Source organism: Juglans microcarpa x Juglans regia, chromosome 5D (assembly GCF_004785595.1).
Source record: "Juglans microcarpa x Juglans regia isolate MS1-56 chromosome 5D, Jm3101_v1.0, whole genome shotgun sequence".
Taxonomy (NCBI): domain Eukaryota; kingdom Viridiplantae; phylum Streptophyta; class Magnoliopsida; order Fagales; family Juglandaceae; genus Juglans; species Juglans microcarpa x Juglans regia.
Genome location: NC_054602.1, coordinates 27,594,936 through 27,614,657, shown reverse-complemented (window position 1 = coordinate 27,614,657; position 19,722 = coordinate 27,594,936). Strand labels below are relative to the sequence as shown.

General features: G+C 35.3%; 1 protein-coding gene across 1 annotated transcript; it reads right to left on the bottom strand.

Moving 5' to 3' along the window:
* Nucleotides 1-14,160: 14,160 nt before the first annotated feature.
* Nucleotides 14,161-17,880, bottom strand: LOC121265859. The gene is made up of 3 exons (XM_041169531.1): nt 17,667-17,880; nt 14,564-14,927; nt 14,161-14,497 (listed from the first exon to the last, which is right to left on the bottom strand). The coding sequence occupies exons 1-3, from the start codon at nt 17,878-17,880 to the stop codon at nt 14,161-14,163; spliced, it is 915 nt and encodes a 304-aa protein (XP_041025465.1).
* Between the last annotated feature and the right edge of the window lie 1,842 nt (nt 17,881-19,722).

Here is a 19,722-nt window from a genome sequence, read left to right as displayed (position 1 = left end):
TCATCCAAAGTAGTCAAATCCTCAATTAATTAGTTATGCAGACTTGGGTTAGTCTCCGTTACGCATAAAGGAAGATCACAAATGAGAAACCTATAAACTTGTGGCGGTACTATTATTTCATGGAGATTTGACAAGCAAACATTAGTTGCTACTTCTTCCAACAACTCATAAATTATTACAATTCATGAATCAAGCCGAGAATGCATTTAGTTAAGATTTGTAATTCAACACATCTGAAAAAAGTGTGACTTATCCACAATCAAATATAGTCTGACAATATTATATGAAGGTAATGTTGCTTGTATACCACAAATCAGGAAAGGTCGTATGAAATGTGATAAAATCAAGCATATTTCTCCAAAGTTCTTTCATACGTATGAGCTCCAGAAGGGCGGTGATATTGAAGTCAAGCGCACATACAATCGTGTAATAATTTGGCATATTTCTTTACTAAAGCAGTACCAACTAAAACATTTAAGAAATTGCTACACAAAATTATAATATGTCAACTCGAGTACCTTTTATCATAAACTATTGAAGTTTTACATACTTTTGTGAGAGAAAAATGATCATATAGAATGTACAATTTTTCCTTTGCTAGAGTTCTTCCCTTTGGATTTTCTTTTGAAAGGTTTAAACAAGGCAATCCTAAAACATTTCAAGTTGCAAAAGAATATTTCAATTTTGTGACTGAGATTTGTATATTTAATTTAGTATATCGCTACAAAAAAATTTTGATTTGCCGGCGTTTGAAACGCCACGAGAACTTTAAAATAAATGCCGGTAATTTTTTAACGACATTTATTTATCTATTTATGCGTTCTCGAAATTTTAAAATGCATTACCAGTTTTTTTGTATAAATTAACGGCGTTTATCTAAAAATCACTAATAGAACGTAGTCGGCGTTTGTACAAATGCCGAAAAATTAAAAAGTCATTTATGGTGTTTTTGTACAAATTAACGGCATTTAGCTAAACATCACTACTAGTATGTTACTGCCACATTTTATAAATTAACGACGTTTGTTTCAATGTTACTAATAGTATGTTGTCGGCGTTTGTACAAATACTGAAATATGAAAAATCTATTAATAATGTTTCGGTATAAATTAGCGACGTTTATCTAAATACCACCACTAGTATGTTGTCGACACATTATATAAATGCCACTAGCTATATTTTCTTGACATTTCATAAACGTCACCAAATAATAGTCATTGACGTTTGTGAGCATATGTTGAACTTTAAATAAACATGAAAATATTTAAGTTTTTGACATTTTTGAAATGCCACCAAATCTAAATGGAAACCCATAGCAGTTTATTTTATATCAACGTTTAAAAACACACCAATAATGGGATATTCCACAATAAAAAAAATATAATACATAAATGTATAATAAATCCAATATAATGAGTCATTATTGATGTAATAGAAAAATAAAATTACAAACCAAATCATATGAAAATGATTTTTTGGAGAATCTGGTTGGAAGGGTTATTGATGATATGAGGCAGAAGCTAGAGATGAATTTTGTTGCAGCAGAAGTGGAAGTGGCTCTTAAAGAAATGAACTCTACAAAGGCCCTAACCCTGATGGTATGGCCCCTTTATTTAATAAAAAATATTGGCATATTGTGGGAAGAGATGTTACTCATGATGTGTTACATACTCTCAATTCTAGTAACTTTCCTTCTAAGTTGAATCATACTTTTGTTACCATGATTCCCAAAAAGAATAAGGTTGAGTTAGTGTTTGACTTTAGGCCTATTAGCATTTGTAATGTCATGTATAAGTTGGTATCAAAGGTGCTTGCAAACAGACTGAAAGGTATTTTACCCAATCTAATTTCTCATTCACAGTGTGCTTTTGTACCAGGGAGGTTAATCTCGGATAATGTCCTCATTGCTTATGAACTAGTCCATTTTATTCGAAGGAAGAGGCTAGGAAAGAAGGGTTTCATGTCCATCAAACTTGGTATGAGCAAAACTTATGATCTTATAGAGTGGAAGTTCCTTGAAACAGTGATGCAGAAAATGGGGTTTGGAGCAAAATGGGTTGGTTAGGCATTGTGTGCAGTTTGTTTCTTTCTCAATAATGGTAAATGGGGAGCCCAAAGGTCCAATTTATCCTACTAGAGGTATAAGGCAAGGGGATCCTATCTCCCCTTACTTATTCCTGTTATGCACTGAGGGACTTATTTCTTTTCTACAACAAGCTGAGATAAATAGGGCAGTGGAGGGGATTCGTGTCTGCAGAAATGCTGCTAATGTTAATCACTTAATGTTTGCAGATGATAGTGTCTTGTTTTGTAGGGCTACTTTACAAACCAACTTGAATATAATGCATCTACTAAATGTCTATGATAATGCCTCTGGGCAGAAGGTGAACAAGGAAAAGACTTACATGGCGTTTAGCACAAATATCATACCTAGTCAACAAGCAGAGATCATGCAGTTGTGGGGAGTATTGCGATGCTAAAATTATGACAAGTATCTTGGACTTCCTTCCATGGTTAGCAGAGGGAAATATCAAGCTTTTTCTCAGCTTAAAATAAGGTATGGCAAAAACTTCAAGGGTGGAAGGAAAAGATTCTATCTCAAGGAGGGAAAGAGGTGCTCATCAAGGCTATAGCCATGTCTATCCCTACCTACACAATGAGTTGCTTTAAACTTCCTACTTCTCTATGCACTAAATTGGAAAGTTTGATTGCAAAATCTTGGTGGGAATAAAAGAAAGAGTAGAATAAAATTGGATGAGTTAGTTAGAGGAAAATGTGTGAATCAAAGGCAAATAGTGGTATGGGGTTTAAAGACTTGCAGACTTTCAACATGACACTCTTAGCAAAGCAAGGATGGAGGATTCTCAAAGAGGAAGACTCGCTGCTTAACAGGATTTTCAATGTTAAGTATTTTCCTTCTTTTAATTATAAAGAATCTAAACTAGGAGTAGCACCCTCTTATGTGTGAAAAGGTATTTGGGAGGCAAAGAGCTTGTTGTTATAAGGGTGCAGATGGAGGGTAGGAGATGGAAAGGCCATTAATATATGGTCTGATTATTGGTTGCCAAAGCAAAGATTAATCCCAATTTCAGATTCTGTTACTCAATCCCAATTGAATTGGAAAGTTGCTGATTTGATTGATCAACACATAAGATGGTGGGACATGGAGAAGGTACAAAGACTTTTACCTCAAAGAGAAGCTTATGAAGTTCTAAACATAATGTTACCTGCTGATAGCAGACCTGACAACATGGTGTGGGAGCATGAGTCTAATGGACAGTTTAGTGTCAAGAGTGCTTACAGACTATTCATGTCATTGGTTGAAGAAAGGTAGCTTGGTGAGGTTTCATATGGGGAGGAGCATAAGAGATGGTGAAGGAAGATATGGAAGATAAAAGTACCTAATAGAATAAAGATCTTTGCTTGGAAGGTGTGTAAGAATGGGTTACCAACTTTGAAAAATCTACAAGCAAAGAAGGTGGTGGTTGATGCTAAATGCAGATGGTGTAAGGTGGAAGAGGAGGACATTAACCATGCTCTACTATATTGCTCAAGCTTCAAAGGAGTTCTGCAGGCACAACTTAGCTTCTTGCAAGAGTTTCAAGTTCAGGTTGATTTTTTGCAGATTATGGCTTACTTGATCATAAGGAATAAAAAAGGTAAAACTGAGAAGCTATTCCTATGTGCTTGGGGGTTGTGGTATAGAAGAAATCAGCTACTTTATGAGAATAAGAGCTTAACTCTAGAAGAAGCCTTGGATAATGCATTGGCAGGTTATAATGAGTTCATGTCTGCAGTAGAGGAGCAACAAAATGGATGTAAACCTCAATGTGGTTGGAAGCCTCCACCTTCGAGTGTATTGAAATTGAACGCAGATGATGCTATATTCCATGATCATTGTAGCTCAGGTGCAGGTATGGTTCTTCAAGATGAGGGTGGAAGAGTGATATTCACAACAAGTAAACCAGAACATGAGGTTGATGACCCTATGGAGATTGAACTATTGGCTGTGCTGAGGGGTCTTCAGATATGCTTTCCTTTGGGCATTACTGATCTTCAATTGGAATGTGATTCCATGTTGGTGGTCCAACAGCTAAACAAAGAGCAAGATTCTATATCTATATGGGGGAACTTGATTCAGGAGATAAAGAGGTTGGTTTTAAGATTTCCAAAAGTTACAATACAACATAGAGGCCAAATGGCCAATACTGTAGCCCATTGTTTGGCAAGACATTCATGACATGTAGATGATCTAGTGAATTGGTGGGACTCTTTCCCTGAATTTGTTTCCCAAGTCATTTGGCATGATGCAATGATATAATTCTTTTTCTGATGAATAAAATAGTTAAGCATTGTTTATAAAAAAAAAAATAACAACTACTATATATAATATTATTACATGTGATTAAGAGAGTTTATTTCTGTTGATCTCTAGAATCCCTTGGTTTTTTACTGGCAACTTTAATATCTCCAAAATCGCTAGCTTAAGTCGTATATTCCATAAGTGGCTGAACATTAGTGTAGCCTACGTAAATAAAATTAACTCATTAAATAGTTAGCTCAATGGATTGTTCCAATAGTGCAGGAAGGTTATTACCTTGAATTTCTCATCTACAATAAATGACTTCAAACTCTAGACAAAACAGAGAAACCTAAGCATATCAAGTTAAAGAAATAAGGAACATGCAAAAGATAATAGAGATATAATGAAGATATACCCTTGTAAGATTCAAATCAATAACCTCCTACCACTGAGATTTCTTCATCCTCGTTAATAAAGTATCATGAGTAATTCCTGTAAATATGATGGATAAGTTCAGAGAGTAGAATTTGATGTTAATAAATGATGAAAGTGAAAGTGTTCAACATCCAACCACTTGCGTTGTTTATAAATATATCAACAGTTTCTCATGCATCAACTGCTTGCATTTGAAACTTTTACTCCTAGTAACGTCCATATCGGATCCATCATAATACATAACTCAATTATGCATGTTAATTGGCCACACCAAGCTGGGCCATCTTTAGTGTATACACTTAAGGTTCGTTTGGTTATGCAATTAGGATGAGATGAGATGAAATGAAATGTTTTGTTGAAAGTTGAATAAAATATTGTCATAATATTATTTTTTGAATATTATTTTTGTTTTTGGATTTGAAAAAATTGAATTGTTTATTATATTTTGTGCGAGAGTTTGAAAAAGTTGTAATGATTATATGAGATGAGATAGTTTGATTTTGTGTAACCAAACCAGTCCTAACACCGCAATTTTGAGTTTTCTCCCAATTTTTGTGATTCCTAGTGCAATACTTTGTGCCATTGATGAAGATTTGCTTTAATATTTTGGCAACTTGCATGAAATCTTTAGAATGCATTACATTGTATGACCTAATTCATTTATTCCATTGTCATCCATCTTCATTAGCTGAAAAATTGTTTTATTAGCATGGATTATACTGACGAAAACAATATAAACATAATAAATTATGTGATATAATATTGAATAAGATATAAATATTACATAGTCTTGAAACCAATACAAAATTGGTCTTGGTGCCTCTTCTGTTGTTCCTCATTCGATAAATTATTCCAATCAATTATTTTCCTCAATATTTTCAAGTGCAGCTTATACATGTACATAGAATCACAAATGTATGTTATAATTACAAAAATATAAATGAAACATAATATAATTTGTACGTATTAATAATGCAACTCACATGCAAAATGAAACAAAATCATCAGAGTTGAAGAGAATATAGCGATGTGCCTGAGTCCACGACATAAAATCAAGAGGAATGTCAACAACTTCCCATTTAGAATTATTTGGGTTTCTAGATGATCTATTGAATAACGTTTGTGCGAATTCTAAATAATGAGAACAAAATTTCAGTAATTCCTCCAACAAATATCCTTCAGCAATGGAACCTTTTCATGCAATTTTATTACGTACATAAAACTTAAGTCGATGTAGGTATCTATCACAAATATCACGAGATGGCCTTGGGTTTTTTTAGAATATGTTTTTACTATAAATTATTTACGTATTTTTTTAATTCAATAACTTTGTCATACCTCTCAATGGGATACACCCATTGATAATGAACCAGTCCTCCAACCTTGTATTCTGCAACTAAATGTATAACCAAGTGCACCACAACTGTGAAAAATAATGGCAAAAATATCATTTCTAATTGGCACAATATATAGGGTACTCGAGATTTTAGTCAGTCTAAATCTTCAAATCGTAATTTTTTGAACAAATTCTCCTGAAGAATCAAGATAGATAGATTAAAGGTTCTGTAACCTTCTAGGTAATAACCCATGCAATGCAATTGGTAGGACCTGTTGCATCAGTATATGGCTATCATGACTTTTCATGTTCACTATAGTATACTGTTGAAAACGTTGACACAATGAGAAACATTTGAAACATAACCATCTAACATTTTTACATTTTTATAACATTTAACAAGTCATTCTCTTTGCTACTCATTTTAAAAACAGTTGGAGGCAAATGTCTTGTTTGCAACTTTGATAACTGGATGAAGTTGTGGTCTCAAACCCATCTCTTGTAAGTCAAAGTGTGCCTATAGGCCATCTTTTGATTTTTTTTATCAATGTTCAATAGTGTGCCAATAATAATATCCACCACATTTTTCTCAATGTACATCACATCAAGATTATGACGCAATAAATTATCTTTTCAATAAGGCAAACTAAATAAGATGCTACATTTCTTCAATGAGTGTTCCCTAACATCAATGGACCCAACAGTTCTATGTCTTTTACGATTTCTTCTAACATTACATTCTTTATCCTCTAATTGTTTCAAAATGTCATCAGTTGTTGGCATAGTAGGTGGATGATCGATTTCTTGTGTACCATCATATGCTCTTGCCATCATTCCCCATTTATGATTTATTGGCAAGAATCGTCTATGTCCCATATAGAAATACTTTTTTCCATGTTTCAATCATCTAGATCGTGTATTACCCATACAACAAGAATATACGAAATTACCTTTCATACTTCATAAGAAAAATCACCATAAGCAGGAAAATCATTTATCGTCTACATTAAAGCCGCATGCATTGTAAATATCTTTTAACGTAAACATCATAGGTCGGTATTCCAACCTCCCATAATTCCTTTAATTATGATATTGGAGACTCTAGATACACATCTATATTCATTGAAGGTGACAATGGACCCGTTATAATCAACGATAATATTAAAGTTGATCGTTTTATTCTCATCCATGGAGGTAAATTGTAAGGTACCAACATAACATGCTAAGTACTATAGAAAATGCTCATGTTACTAAAGGATTAAAGCCATCCATAGTTAATCCAAGTCTAACATTGCGGGAGTCAAATGCAAAATCATAATGTGGTGAATCAAACGTCTTCCAAGCCAAATCATCTGCTAGATGCCTTAGTACCGCATCATTTACGCGGCATATAGTATGCCATTTCATTTGTGAAGAGGTCTTCGACGATACAAAAAGCCTTTACAATCTTGATTTCAATGGAAACCATCGTAGTACTTTCGCTGGACTTCTTTTACCCCTTTTAGACTTTTCATCCATAGACACTTTCTGCTTCCACTTTGATGCTCTGCATACCATTGAGACATACCAAAATCTTCTTATATCCAAGCCCTAAATCATTCATGTACTTCTTCACCTCGCATGTATTTTTAGGTAATGATGCTTCTAGTGTGAGCAACTCATTCATGAATTCAAGCAGTTCTATAAATATGTTATTACTCCATCTGTCTAAACAATTCATATTCTAGAGATGTACGATAGCACTAAACTTAGTATATTTTATGCACCCTTCATATAGTGGCTCATTAGTATCTTTTAACATATTATAAAATTTATTAACTCTCTTACTAAAATCTTGTTGATTTTCATCTTGCACTCCAGCTTCTCTAGCTTCCATACCTATTTCAGGCCCACCTTGAGAAATGGTGTAACTTTGAGAAATTCCATTGCTAATCGAATGATCGTATACTGTGTTGGGCATGAATGGCACACACAATCCACATTTTCTACATGGGCAACACATCGATGAATTTATAGGACAACTCTCACATACAAACTTCAAAAATTCCTTGACACCATCGACATACTCTTTTGTATGTCGAGATTTTTTTATCCAACTTTTGTCCATAGTTTAATTATATTTGAAACATGAAAATAGATTTGAATGAAAATGCAAGATCATCAATAACTTAAAACTTATGCTACGTTTAAATGTTGAGATGAGTTGTGAATAGTAATATTTTGTGAGTCTCATTGAGATAGGTTTAACTATTTAGGTTAAAATGTATAAAGTAAGTTAAGATGAGTTTAACTTTTTTACGGGAAGTTGAAAAAGTAGTGGGTTCTATCAATGATTGGTTTGAGATAAGTTGAGTTTGGTTCAACAACCAAACACAGCCTAGTATGAAAAATGATATTGTACTTTGAAAAGTAAAGCAAAATAAAGGATAAATTTGAGTGTCAAGATTTATTAACTCAAATTAAAATTTTAACATAAAGTCATTTCATGCAAATTTTGTGAAAAAATCCACTCATTTTTTCCCTAAATTTTTAAATCCTAGTACACGAGTTATACCAGATCAATTCGGGTGAAGAGTTGCGGAAAGGAGCTCCCCATTTTTGGATTGAGAGAGAAACTCAAAATTTTGGTTGTCATATTGTTCTCTATCTTTGTTTGTAAGTGCTTATTCTTCCAAGCTTATTCTAGTTCGTGTATGGTATTTATGTGGCAAAGTCTAGGTCAATGAATTGCTTCTTTTTTTTGGTGATGAGGAGCAAAAGGGTAGTTAGACTGTGAAAGAATCTTTATTTTGCATTTATGCTTGTATTAATTTGTTTTCAAATGTTACCTTTTTAATCTCAATAAAGTGAATTGTGGTTGCAACTTTGTTTTGAAATTTTCATATCCATGATTGGCTTTTTAGAGTGTGAAGGAATTTGGGTGTTTTTGTCTTCTGGTGAGACTATGTGGTGGCTCATACTGACCGCTTGGATTATTAATTGAATATTTATTGGCATGCATATGGACAATCATCTAGAGAATACAATGGATTTTTCTTATTACATTAATTGTTTGCAGAATTGTAATTTGACTTGACAATATATAGAGATGTTCTCTTTTTCATTTTTTGGGGGTGGGTTGGTATAGTAATTTCACTCTCAACCACAAATAGCAGTGTAGTTTTTTGGATGGATATTATGTGGGCTAAAATGTTCAAGTTCAGATTGGGAGCCATGACATAATTCCTGGATTTTAAATTTTTTTGGTTCAACATAAAACTTATATAATTTTTTCCATCATTGATATGCATTTTTTTGTGTCATATGTATATGTATTTCATCAACATATTTTAATCAACACATGATTCAAACAGGCTTACAAAAGTTCAACCACAACAACTCAAATTCCAAGTTAAAGTTTTGAAAAAGAAATCTATTGCAAGCCGATTTATCTATACATTTATAAATAATCAAGTTCAACTTAGTACTTGTGATTTTTTAGAAAGAGATTCATACCGTGAAGGATGACTTTAAAATTGAACTATGAGATTGTGGCAGCAATGCAGTTGTCGAAGAAGCCCTCGAAAGTTGTGGACATGTGAAAGCTAGTATTGGGGCAGTGACATGAGAATGATAGCTTGAAGATTGAGAGCCTTCATTTGTAAGTGTATCTTTTGTTTAGTTTTTCTTTTAACTTATTCTTATAGCACACATGTGTCACAATTACCAATACGTGACTCTATAAGACTTTATAGTTAATGAAGTATGTTTAAAGAAGTCTTTTGTTTAGTTTTTCTTTTAACTTATTCTTATAAGCACGTAAGTGCCATAGTACTTACGAGTATGTGATTCTATTTGAAACAAAAGGAATTTAATTTCCTCCTATATAAAAAATTTCCAAGATTACTCTGCTATTGTAAGTCCTCTCTCTCTTGTCGAGTCTCTCTCTCTCTCTCTCCCCTTGATGCCAATTTTAGTTTTTCTTCAAGATTGTTTTTATTGATTTTCCTGAATATGGTTTATAGAGCATATGACTCTGTAGTACATTGGTACAACTACTTATACTTGGATGTAGATCTACATGGGCAAAATGTATGTTTTGAAGAAGTGAATCAGGATGATATCGGAATATTTAGGCTTGTGAAGTCATAGTTCCCTAAAGTTTTGTTTTGTTTCAATCTATAAAAAGATACTGATTTGTTTATGCGAAGAGCACCAGAAAATACTTTGATTTTTTCTTATTTGGGATATAGGCCGAGAGATTGCAAATGCAGGGGAGTTCTCTTCTGGACTCTTGTATCCCATGGTCAAGGAAAGTCAAGAAAACGGTAATATTTTTCTTGCTCGGTTATTTTTTGCATTATTCAATATATTAAATACTTTATTGGATTTTTTTTTTCATAAATGGTGTAGACATGGGCTATTTTTACATGACCAATGATCATGTGTTCCTACTCCATAAACTGTGAAATTGATTTTTGTACTGACTTTACAATCATAAAATATATTCCATTATTGCACTGTTTTACTGTACTGCATAATAGCTAGTGCATGTTTTGTACACTAGTATATATTCACTGCTTACTGAGTTAAAATCACATGTTTATTTTTTTCCTTTCAAATGACAAATTAGAATCTGTTAGGGATCAAGAGTAAAGAGCGTTGGGATGGGATAGCAAAACATATGAAATAAGGGTTAAAGAGCACATTGTAGTAGAATAAGTGCTAAGATTGTAGAGAAATTGAAAAAAATACCTCTGGCCCAATATAACTTTCAAAATCTAAGTGACAACGTCAAGTGGCTTCATCACTCACGTGGAAAATTTTCTGTTAAATCTGCCTATGCTGCCTTTACCATTCAAACTCTTGGCCAAGAAAATGTGCATCATTCACTAATCTGGAAAAAGTTGTGGTCCTTACACAAGATCGTCACAAGCTCTTTACTTGGAAAGTGCTTCACAATATTCTTCTCACTCGGCCCTTGCTAAAACAATGTCTCTCTTTCAGTGAAGATCAAGCTCTTTGTCCAATTTTTTTGTTTTATGAGAAAATAGCTTCCCATCTTTTTTTAACATGCCCATACTCGAGGATTTTTTGGAGACACTCACCTTGGACACTGGACATCGAAACACTTGTAGGGCAGGATTTCTCTAATTGTGTCCAAGCCTTTTTGGACCCAAGTTCTAAGCTGCACATTTCTTCTAAAGAATTATATAATTTCCAAATCTTTGTTGTTGTAGCAATGGACAGTCTTTGGCTCTATAGGAATCAACTTATTTATGGATCTCAATCTATTCCTATCAACCATATTGTGGAGAAAGGTCTTAAGAGTTATCAAGAACACAGTAGGGCTTGGGAAAGAAAGGATAATATTGAAAGTCTCACATGGAACCCCCCTCTCAAAGGTCAAGTCTATGTTTCTTTTGATGTAGCAGTCTGTCATTCAAGTAGTACAGCTACAGCAGTATGTAGGGATCATTCAGGGAACATCCTAGGTTGTAAAACTAAATTCACAAGAAGTTGCAACTCAAATTGTGGTGAGGCACAGGTAGCATTCATAGGAATTCGATTAGTAGTAGAGAAACAATGGAAAAATATTGTCATTAAAGGTAACTCTAGGTGGTAATTTTAGCGTTGATAAATCCAACCAAGAATTCAGGTTTGATCATTGAAGGTTTGATAAGAGATGCAAGAACACTGCTTACTAAGTTTGAAAGCTGGAAAGCAGTCAAAATCCATTGGGCTCAGAACCGATATGCGCATTCCATTGCGCAATGGGCATCCACAAACTTACTATTTGAAGATATACTCAGAATCAAAATACCGCAATGCCTTTTGGAGTTGCACAATGGAAAGGACCCACCATAAGCATTTTTGTGCGTAATAGCTAGTTTACTGCTAAGTTTTAATTTTGCTATATTTGAATGCCTTATATGTGTTTTGAACCCCCCCCCCCCTCTTGAGTAATGCACGTATTTCAATTTGGAAGAAAAAAAAAGTGCCAAGAGCTTGATTAGAAGAAAATAAGAATTCCAAGAGCCACTAGTAGATTTTAATGACTAAAGGTTTTGTTGGTAGCAATGTACTTATTGACATTTTGGTGCATTTATTGATAGTATTCTACTAGAGTTTCAATTATATATAAGAGTTTAATGATGACATATTTCTTAGAGATAGTGGAGATATTATAAGTACCACTGGGATTTTATTGTTATCTTTTTTTTTTTTTTTAAAGGAGCTTGAAGCTCATTCATTCATTACTCAGCAAATCAGTAATACAAGAGGGAGATTCCTCAATGTCTACAATAATATCTAATGAAAGTAAAGCCTTCCTAGCTAATGCATGAGCCACTCTATTAGATTCTCGTCTAACATGCTTAACTGACCATATCGCATACTGGTGTTGTGTGTCCTGAGTAACCATAGCCATAGCAGACCCATTTTGATCCTTCAACACAAGTGCAGTATCCACCTACTATGAATCACCCTCTAAAACAATTTGGGAAAGGCCAAGTTGTAGACCAAACTTGGTTGCCTTATATGCACCATAGGCTTCAGCTAATGCAGGATTAGGGTATAGTGATCTACTCTTCCTCAAAGTAGCAATCATTTGGCCTCTGTGATCCCTGACAATTACCCATATACCAATTCTGCACTTTGTTTTATCCATAGCAGCATCACAATTCATTTTGAGCAAGTTCTCTTGAGAGGGAGACCACCTTACTTTAATTTGACCACCATTATGTTGATGTACTCTAGAGTTTCTACAGGCTTCTAGTCCAAGCAAAACTTTTGGGATCTACTTAATAACACTTCTGGGATGCGAGAACTCTTTCTAGAAAATAAAATTGTTCCTCCTTAGCCAAATAAGCCTTGAAACAATAGCAAATTTTTCAAGGACTTTCATATCAGCAGATTGGCATAGCATGTTCCATAATTCTCTGAATTACATAGGGGGAAAGTATCTCTTCTGAAGAAGCCTTGAGCACTACCCCCAAACATCCTGAGCTACAGGATAACTCCATGCCATGTGAAAAACATATTCCTCCTCCCTCAAACAGATAAGGCATAAAGGCTCATCAATAATTCTTTTGTGACACAGATTCCTTAAGGTGGGGAGACCATTTCTACAGGCTCTCCATAGGAAATTCTTGATAGCTGGTGTAACATTGAGTTGCCATATGGCCTTCCACCCCTCTGAGAACTCCTCACTATTAGAAGATTAATCTTAAGACTGAGCAATCATTTCCTTGTGGAGGTGGTAGGCTCATCGAACAGAGAAAAGACCATTTGTTGCACTCCTCCATATTAGCTTATCAGGCAGGTTTGAACAGCTTAGGGGGATCTGAGTAATTAACTTTGCTTCCTCTTCTCCAAATATCCCTTCAATCTGAACCTGGCTCCAAGATTTAGTGTCCAGATCAATCAAGCTACTGCCTGTAGCTTGAATATCCCTACCTTGCCTTTCACTAGACACTTTACTAGAGTGAGTCTAAGGAAGCCACTTGTCCACCCATATTTTAATGTTTCTGCCATTCCCAACCCTCCACATTGAGCCCCTTTTCCACAAGTGGTTGTGTAGCCATAACACTCCACCATATGTAGGAAGGTCTATAGCCAACTTTAGCTTCCATGAATGATGAGTGGGGGAAATATTTCAGTTTTAAAACCTTAGAATCTAGAGAATGAGGGTGCTGAATGAGGCGCCATCCTTGCTTAGCCAACATAGCAAGGTTAAAGCTCTCAATGTCTTTAAATCCCAGTCCCTCATCTGACTTGGCTCTTCCCATTTTACTCCAGAAATCTAATGCACCCTCATTTCCTTATCTTGCTATCCCCACTAGAAATTGTGCATTATGGAGTTCATTTTTCTAATGAGGGATCCAGGTCGCTTAAAGACCCCCATACAGTAAGTAGGCAGTGCTTGGACTACAGCCTTTAACAAGATTTCTTTGCCAGCTTGAGACAATGGCTTCACCTTGAAACTGCTTACTCTTTTCTTCATACTGTCAAGAATGCTTCTGAAGGACCCTACCTTCGATCTCCCCACCATGGCAGGAAGGCCAAGATATTACTCGTAGGAGATGCTAGATCTGACACCTGCAATCTATAGGATTAAGGCTTGAGCAAGTTGAGGGGTATTCCTGCTGAATTGGATAGAAGTTTTGTCTTTGTTTAACCTCTGACCTGAGGCCTTCTCATACATGGACAGGATGTCAATCAATCTACTCCACTCCATTGCATTAGCCTTGCAAAAGTGTAGACTGTCATCTGCAAAAAATAGATGGTTAATATGCAATTGACCCCTAGCAATTGGAATACCATATATGTCACCTCGAGCCTCAGCTTGGTTCAACATTTTGCTTAGCACTTCAGCACAAAGGATGAACAGGTACAGAGACAAATCCCTCTTGATGTAAAGGTCTGCTGGAGGGTTCCATTTACTAGCAAAGATTACAACACATTTTCAACACAATTCATGATCAGGTTGATCCAAGCTCCAGGAAAACCCATTAGACAACACAGCTTGGAGGAAGTCCCATTCAATTCGATCATATGCTTTGCTCATGTTGAGCTTCATAGCCATATATCCCATCCTCCCTTGCAACTTGTTGTTCATGGAGTGAAGAGCCTCAAAAGCCACAATAGCCACAATTACACTATTTGAGATTAATCTACCAAGTACAAAAGCATATTGTGTAGGTGAAATGACCTCAGGCAATACTTTATTAAGTCTGTTTGCAATGGATTTGGAGATGATCTTGTAATGGAAATTGCACAGACTTATGGACCTAAAATCAGTGACCAACTTTGGAGTCTTTACTTTAGGAATTAAAGCAATAAAGGTCTCATTAAGATTCTGTAAACTACCTCCTGAATTGAGAACAAAAAGGACAACATCACATACCTCCCTTCCTATCGAGTTTCAGTGTTGTTGATAAAAGGCTGGGGGGGAATCCATCTGCTCCAGGAGAGCTAAGGGGATTCATTTGGAAGATGGCCTCCTCTACTTCTTTTTCAGTGAATTTCTTGGATAAAAATGAGCTCATATTACTAGTAATTCTAGCTTCTACATTGCCAAGATAGTCTGTTATTCCTTCAAGACAGGAGGTAGTAAACAATCCCTGGAAGAAAACATGAAATTGTTTTGCAATTGCCTCCTGAGTGACAGATACAGCCCTTTTTCATCTTTGATGCACTTGATAGTGTTTGTTTTCCGTTTTTGGTTAGCACAGTGATGAAAGAACTTGGAGTTCCTATCCCCATCCTTAAGCCACTTTTGTTTGGCTCTCTGTTTCCAAGTGACATCTTCCTCTTCCAACAATTGGTCAATTTTCCCTTGAATTCTTTTAATATCCTTGCTTAGGTTCCTTGTATTAGAGTTTTGCAGTGCACTTAGTTGCTTGAGTTTTTTTTTAAGCTTTCTATTTGAATTCCCAAAAATAACTCTGCTCCATTCATTTAATCCTAGCTTGCAGCTAGCTAGAGAACCCACTGTCTTGTCTAGCTTGTTAGAGAACAACTGAGGTCTCTTCCAATCATCCTCAACCACCACTTAGCATTCCTCCCTAGAGGCCCATTTAGCCGCATACCTGAAAGGTCTGTCCCTCTTGGAGGCCACAATGTCCTTTATATACATAGATAACAGAATAGGTTTAAGATCTTAGGAATGAACAGGTTCCACCTCAACTGAGTAAGATTTCCAGTAATCAAATCAATGGACATTCCCAAATGCTTTATCCAGCCTGTCTTTGGTAAATTGAGCCCCCTCCCTATTGTTACTCCACGTATACTTTTCCCCCCTTATACCCTAAATCACTTAAGCCACAATCATTTATTGCTACACAAAATTCCTCCATCTAGTTAAAAGGTCTGTCAGCAGCTCCTCATTTCTCATTAGCTTGCATTATTTCATTAAAGTCTCCAACACACAACCAATCGAGGGAGTAGCTGGTCTTAATGCACTCACACTACAAGACTTCCTACCATTTCCGGTAAAAAATTACGCCGCCAAAAGATAAAAATTCGCCACTATAATGTTTTGTCGTCGATCCCATTTCGCCACTAGATGGTCTGTAGTAATCCGTCTCAAAAGCTTTTTACGATGGACATATTAAGCATCACAAAAATTGCTCTAATTGCATCAGTTTTCGTCGCCGCAATATAATACTGATGATCGACGTAAAAACCATGTTTAGTTTAGAAAAACTGTCCATTAATGTCTATTATTTGGCGCCGTAACAATTTATTAGTGACGAAAAACTGCAGCTAACTACCAGCGCAATTTTTTCCTCACAAGTACTTACATCCCACATTTTCCACCATTTATTTTCAGTCGCAAAAAATTTCCTTCCTCGCTAGGAATAACAGATTTACTTGCGGCGAATTCTCTTTGGACGCAAATAAGTGTATAAGATTGAAACATTTACGGCAGGCATAAATTCAATCAGTCTCGATGCAAATGATGTCACAAATGGTTTTACATTCGTAGCAAATAAGTACATTTCAGGCGCAAATAGTGTCATACCCACCGCAAAAAAAAAAAAAATGCTCGCATGTGAAACTACAATGTTCGCAGGAAAATTCTATGGCATTGGAATTGAACGAGTCACAAATTGGCGCAAGTTATGAATGAATTTCGTCCTGTTGATGATGCACTGAAAGGTTTTGGCATTTTCCATTAACTAACCTATAATGTATTTTCATGAAATTGAGGATGATCAATATTAATTTTAATTTTTACAAATAGTAAAGCCGAATATTGTCCCACATATACCTAAATAATTACAAACAATTAAATTTTAGAAATCATTAATTGATGTGTCATGACCATAATCCTAAATAAAAACTTGGCACAATATTACTTTCAGTTAAAATCTAGGTCTCAAATGCATAAACTGATTTGTTGTTAGTCATGAGTAACAACAACTTACTATTCATACTTTCTAAAACAGAAATAGGCATTTCAACTAACAATACTCTACTATATATATACCCTGAATATGCCATCTATAGAACAATGCACAAAAAGGTGTTGAACAGAAGTCTACCATAGAACATGTATTATTTCTTCATTCACCTTAGTGATGTACTGAAGTTCTATTACATATAATAACATAATCAAAATCTGCTCAAGTATAGCAACTTAGAATTTTTCTTCACTCAAGCAATATTTTTTGGACATTTAATAGAAGGCAACTATAATATGTGCTATGACACTGTGTAATGTGGCATACAACATGAAGTACTGTCCTTTCTAAATGTAACTATTTCCTTATACTGAGTTTAGCAAAGTCTCATCGAGCATTGATATCATCTTTAGTTTTACCTGAAATATTTATCAATGTACTAAGAACGCTATCACAAATGTTTTTCTCGATGTGCATAACGTCGAGATTATGTCTAAGTTTCAGAGATGACCAATACGATAGATCAAATAAGATACTCCGTTTTGTCCAATTTAACTCCTCTGGGGTGCGTTTTCTCTTCTTAGTAGCCTTGCCAAAATCTACATGATAGTTTTGATGTGGAAGGACTTTACACTCCCCCCACCAACTGCTTTGATGTGGAGCAATTTAACAATGAATGATAGTTTAGAAAATATTGTGCAACCATCATAAAGTGGACGCCGAGCATCTTCTAACAGCTTCTCAAAAGTGGTTGGTTTGAGATCAATTGTGTTGGTTTGCACAGGATGTGGGGCCATGTCTTCATCAACACCAACAGTGGTGGCCGTACAAATGTCACCCAATATATCATCGATATCATCAATATAACTATCATCACCATTATCATTATCATCTTTGTCCTCGCCCATGAAATTCATGGGTTCTGGCTCCCCATGAAAGATCCAATGGGTATGGTTTGGATCTATACCCGTAATGAATAAATGTCGTTCTATCTTGCTGATGGGTAGAAACATATTATTACGACATCTACGACATTGAAACTTCACCCTATTATTTCCTTGGGCATGAGCTCATTGTAAGGAATTGACTAACCCCATCGTCATATTCCCTTGACCTAAACCTATCGGTTTAGTGCATCCAAGTTTTGTCCATCTGAAAATAGTTTATTTCAAAACTACATTTTACTTTTATAGACATCCGATCAAAAGGAACATGGATTGGTTCAGCAAAAAATAGATATTGCATCATTACAAATGTCAAAAGCTTCCCTTATTCAAATTATAAACTCGAGTATGGTGTTTTTTATTGTTTAGATAATTATCTAGAGTTTCTATAGATAACTACGAAGCATATAGATACAAGCACAAAATATATAGGGGATCATGAATCCAAGTTGAATGGTGGATGAAGTAATAGAAGAAATATGAAAGGTTCATATTTGTTGAAAAAAGGCAATATGGTATGGAAATATATGAATGGATGAAGCATGCTAACTCCCATAATGTTTGAAGCTCTATGAAATTTAACCATCACTTATACAATTTTCCTAGCATGGATCTAAATTGGTAATGTCAATCGGGGCCTAAACACAATGTGAAGGTAGGGAAGGATGTTTAAAGTATGTAGGGGTAATGTATGCGCATGTGCACTGGAAAAGTAAATGCTTTTTCAGCCGCCTACTTGGTATCCAAGATTGAAAGACATATTTAAGTATGATCGAATGTGTGGCAGTGGATGATTTTGTTGAGAGGGCACAATGTTTGATCTGCAAGATTTTCTTTGGATGCAGTTGTGAGTAATTTCGCAAAATTACTCTCAAATCAATGAACTACACAAATCAGCCCTAGTTTAGGTCACAACCTTATATCATGAATATGTTGTTGTTTGGGAGCATATTTACCTTAATAAATGAAAGAAGATATCTGGTTGTAACATTTGATCTAACACACAATTGCTAAAGCCAACAATAACATGTAAATTGGCATCTACCAAACAAGTACTGAAGCTCAGTGTTCTTTGAACAAAGATTTCAAATTAACAGTTCGGTCTCAATGTGCACCAAGCCACATGTGAATATAGTTTGCTTAAATCTACTGGTCATGGTCACTAATTTACCATGTTATGTTTTTTAGTAAAATGCTCAATAATTTCAGCTAAAAAAAAAATTAAATAGAGAGCAAAATCACGAGAGAAGTATATCTGCTTCAACCATACGAAGTGTACAAATCAATAGTTGGGAATTTGTTTATTCATATAATGGAAATAACTCAAACCAAACATAGCACAATATTCTGCAAGAACCACGCCAAAGATAATAGTAGGGCAAGAGATACTGAGAGGGGTGAAATTCACCAACTGAAGGCATCCCACAAAACATCTCAAAGAGAAAGTAAAACATCGATTCTAGAGAGATGAGTGGCTGAAATATATATATATATATACATATATATATATATACACACCTTATTGTTGTGGCGACAGGATTATAGGTCAGAGAAAATCTCAGTCGGAGTTCAAGGTGAATCTCCCAATTTTCCAAATTTGTTTGACCTGTGCTACAAATTGAGAGAGAGAGAGAGAGAGAGACCGAGAGGGTCAAACTATTACGGAGAGAGAGAGAGAGAGAGAACGAGAGTTACTTACTAGGTGAGGCGGTGACGCAACAGCATGGGAAGGGTCAGCGTGGGGGACCTTTGTGTTTTGGAACACAAACGTGTAGGACATCAGGTTGGGAGAGAAGGAAAACATGGGATTATATA

Bases quoted from the DNA above. Each gene is read 5' to 3' on its own strand.
- LOC121265859 (XM_041169531.1), bottom strand. From the start codon at position 17,880: ATGAATTTCATGGGCGAGGACAAAGATGATAATGATAATGGTGATGAT. The intron at 14,928-17,666 runs GTTGCACAATAT...TTCTCAATTCAG, and splicing joins TCGGCGTCCACTTTATGATG to GAGGTAGTTTACAGAATCTT. The intron at 14,498-14,563 runs GTTTTCCTGGAG...AATCTTTGCTAG, and splicing joins CAAGCTGTGTTGTCTAATGG to TAAATGGAACCCTCCAGCAG.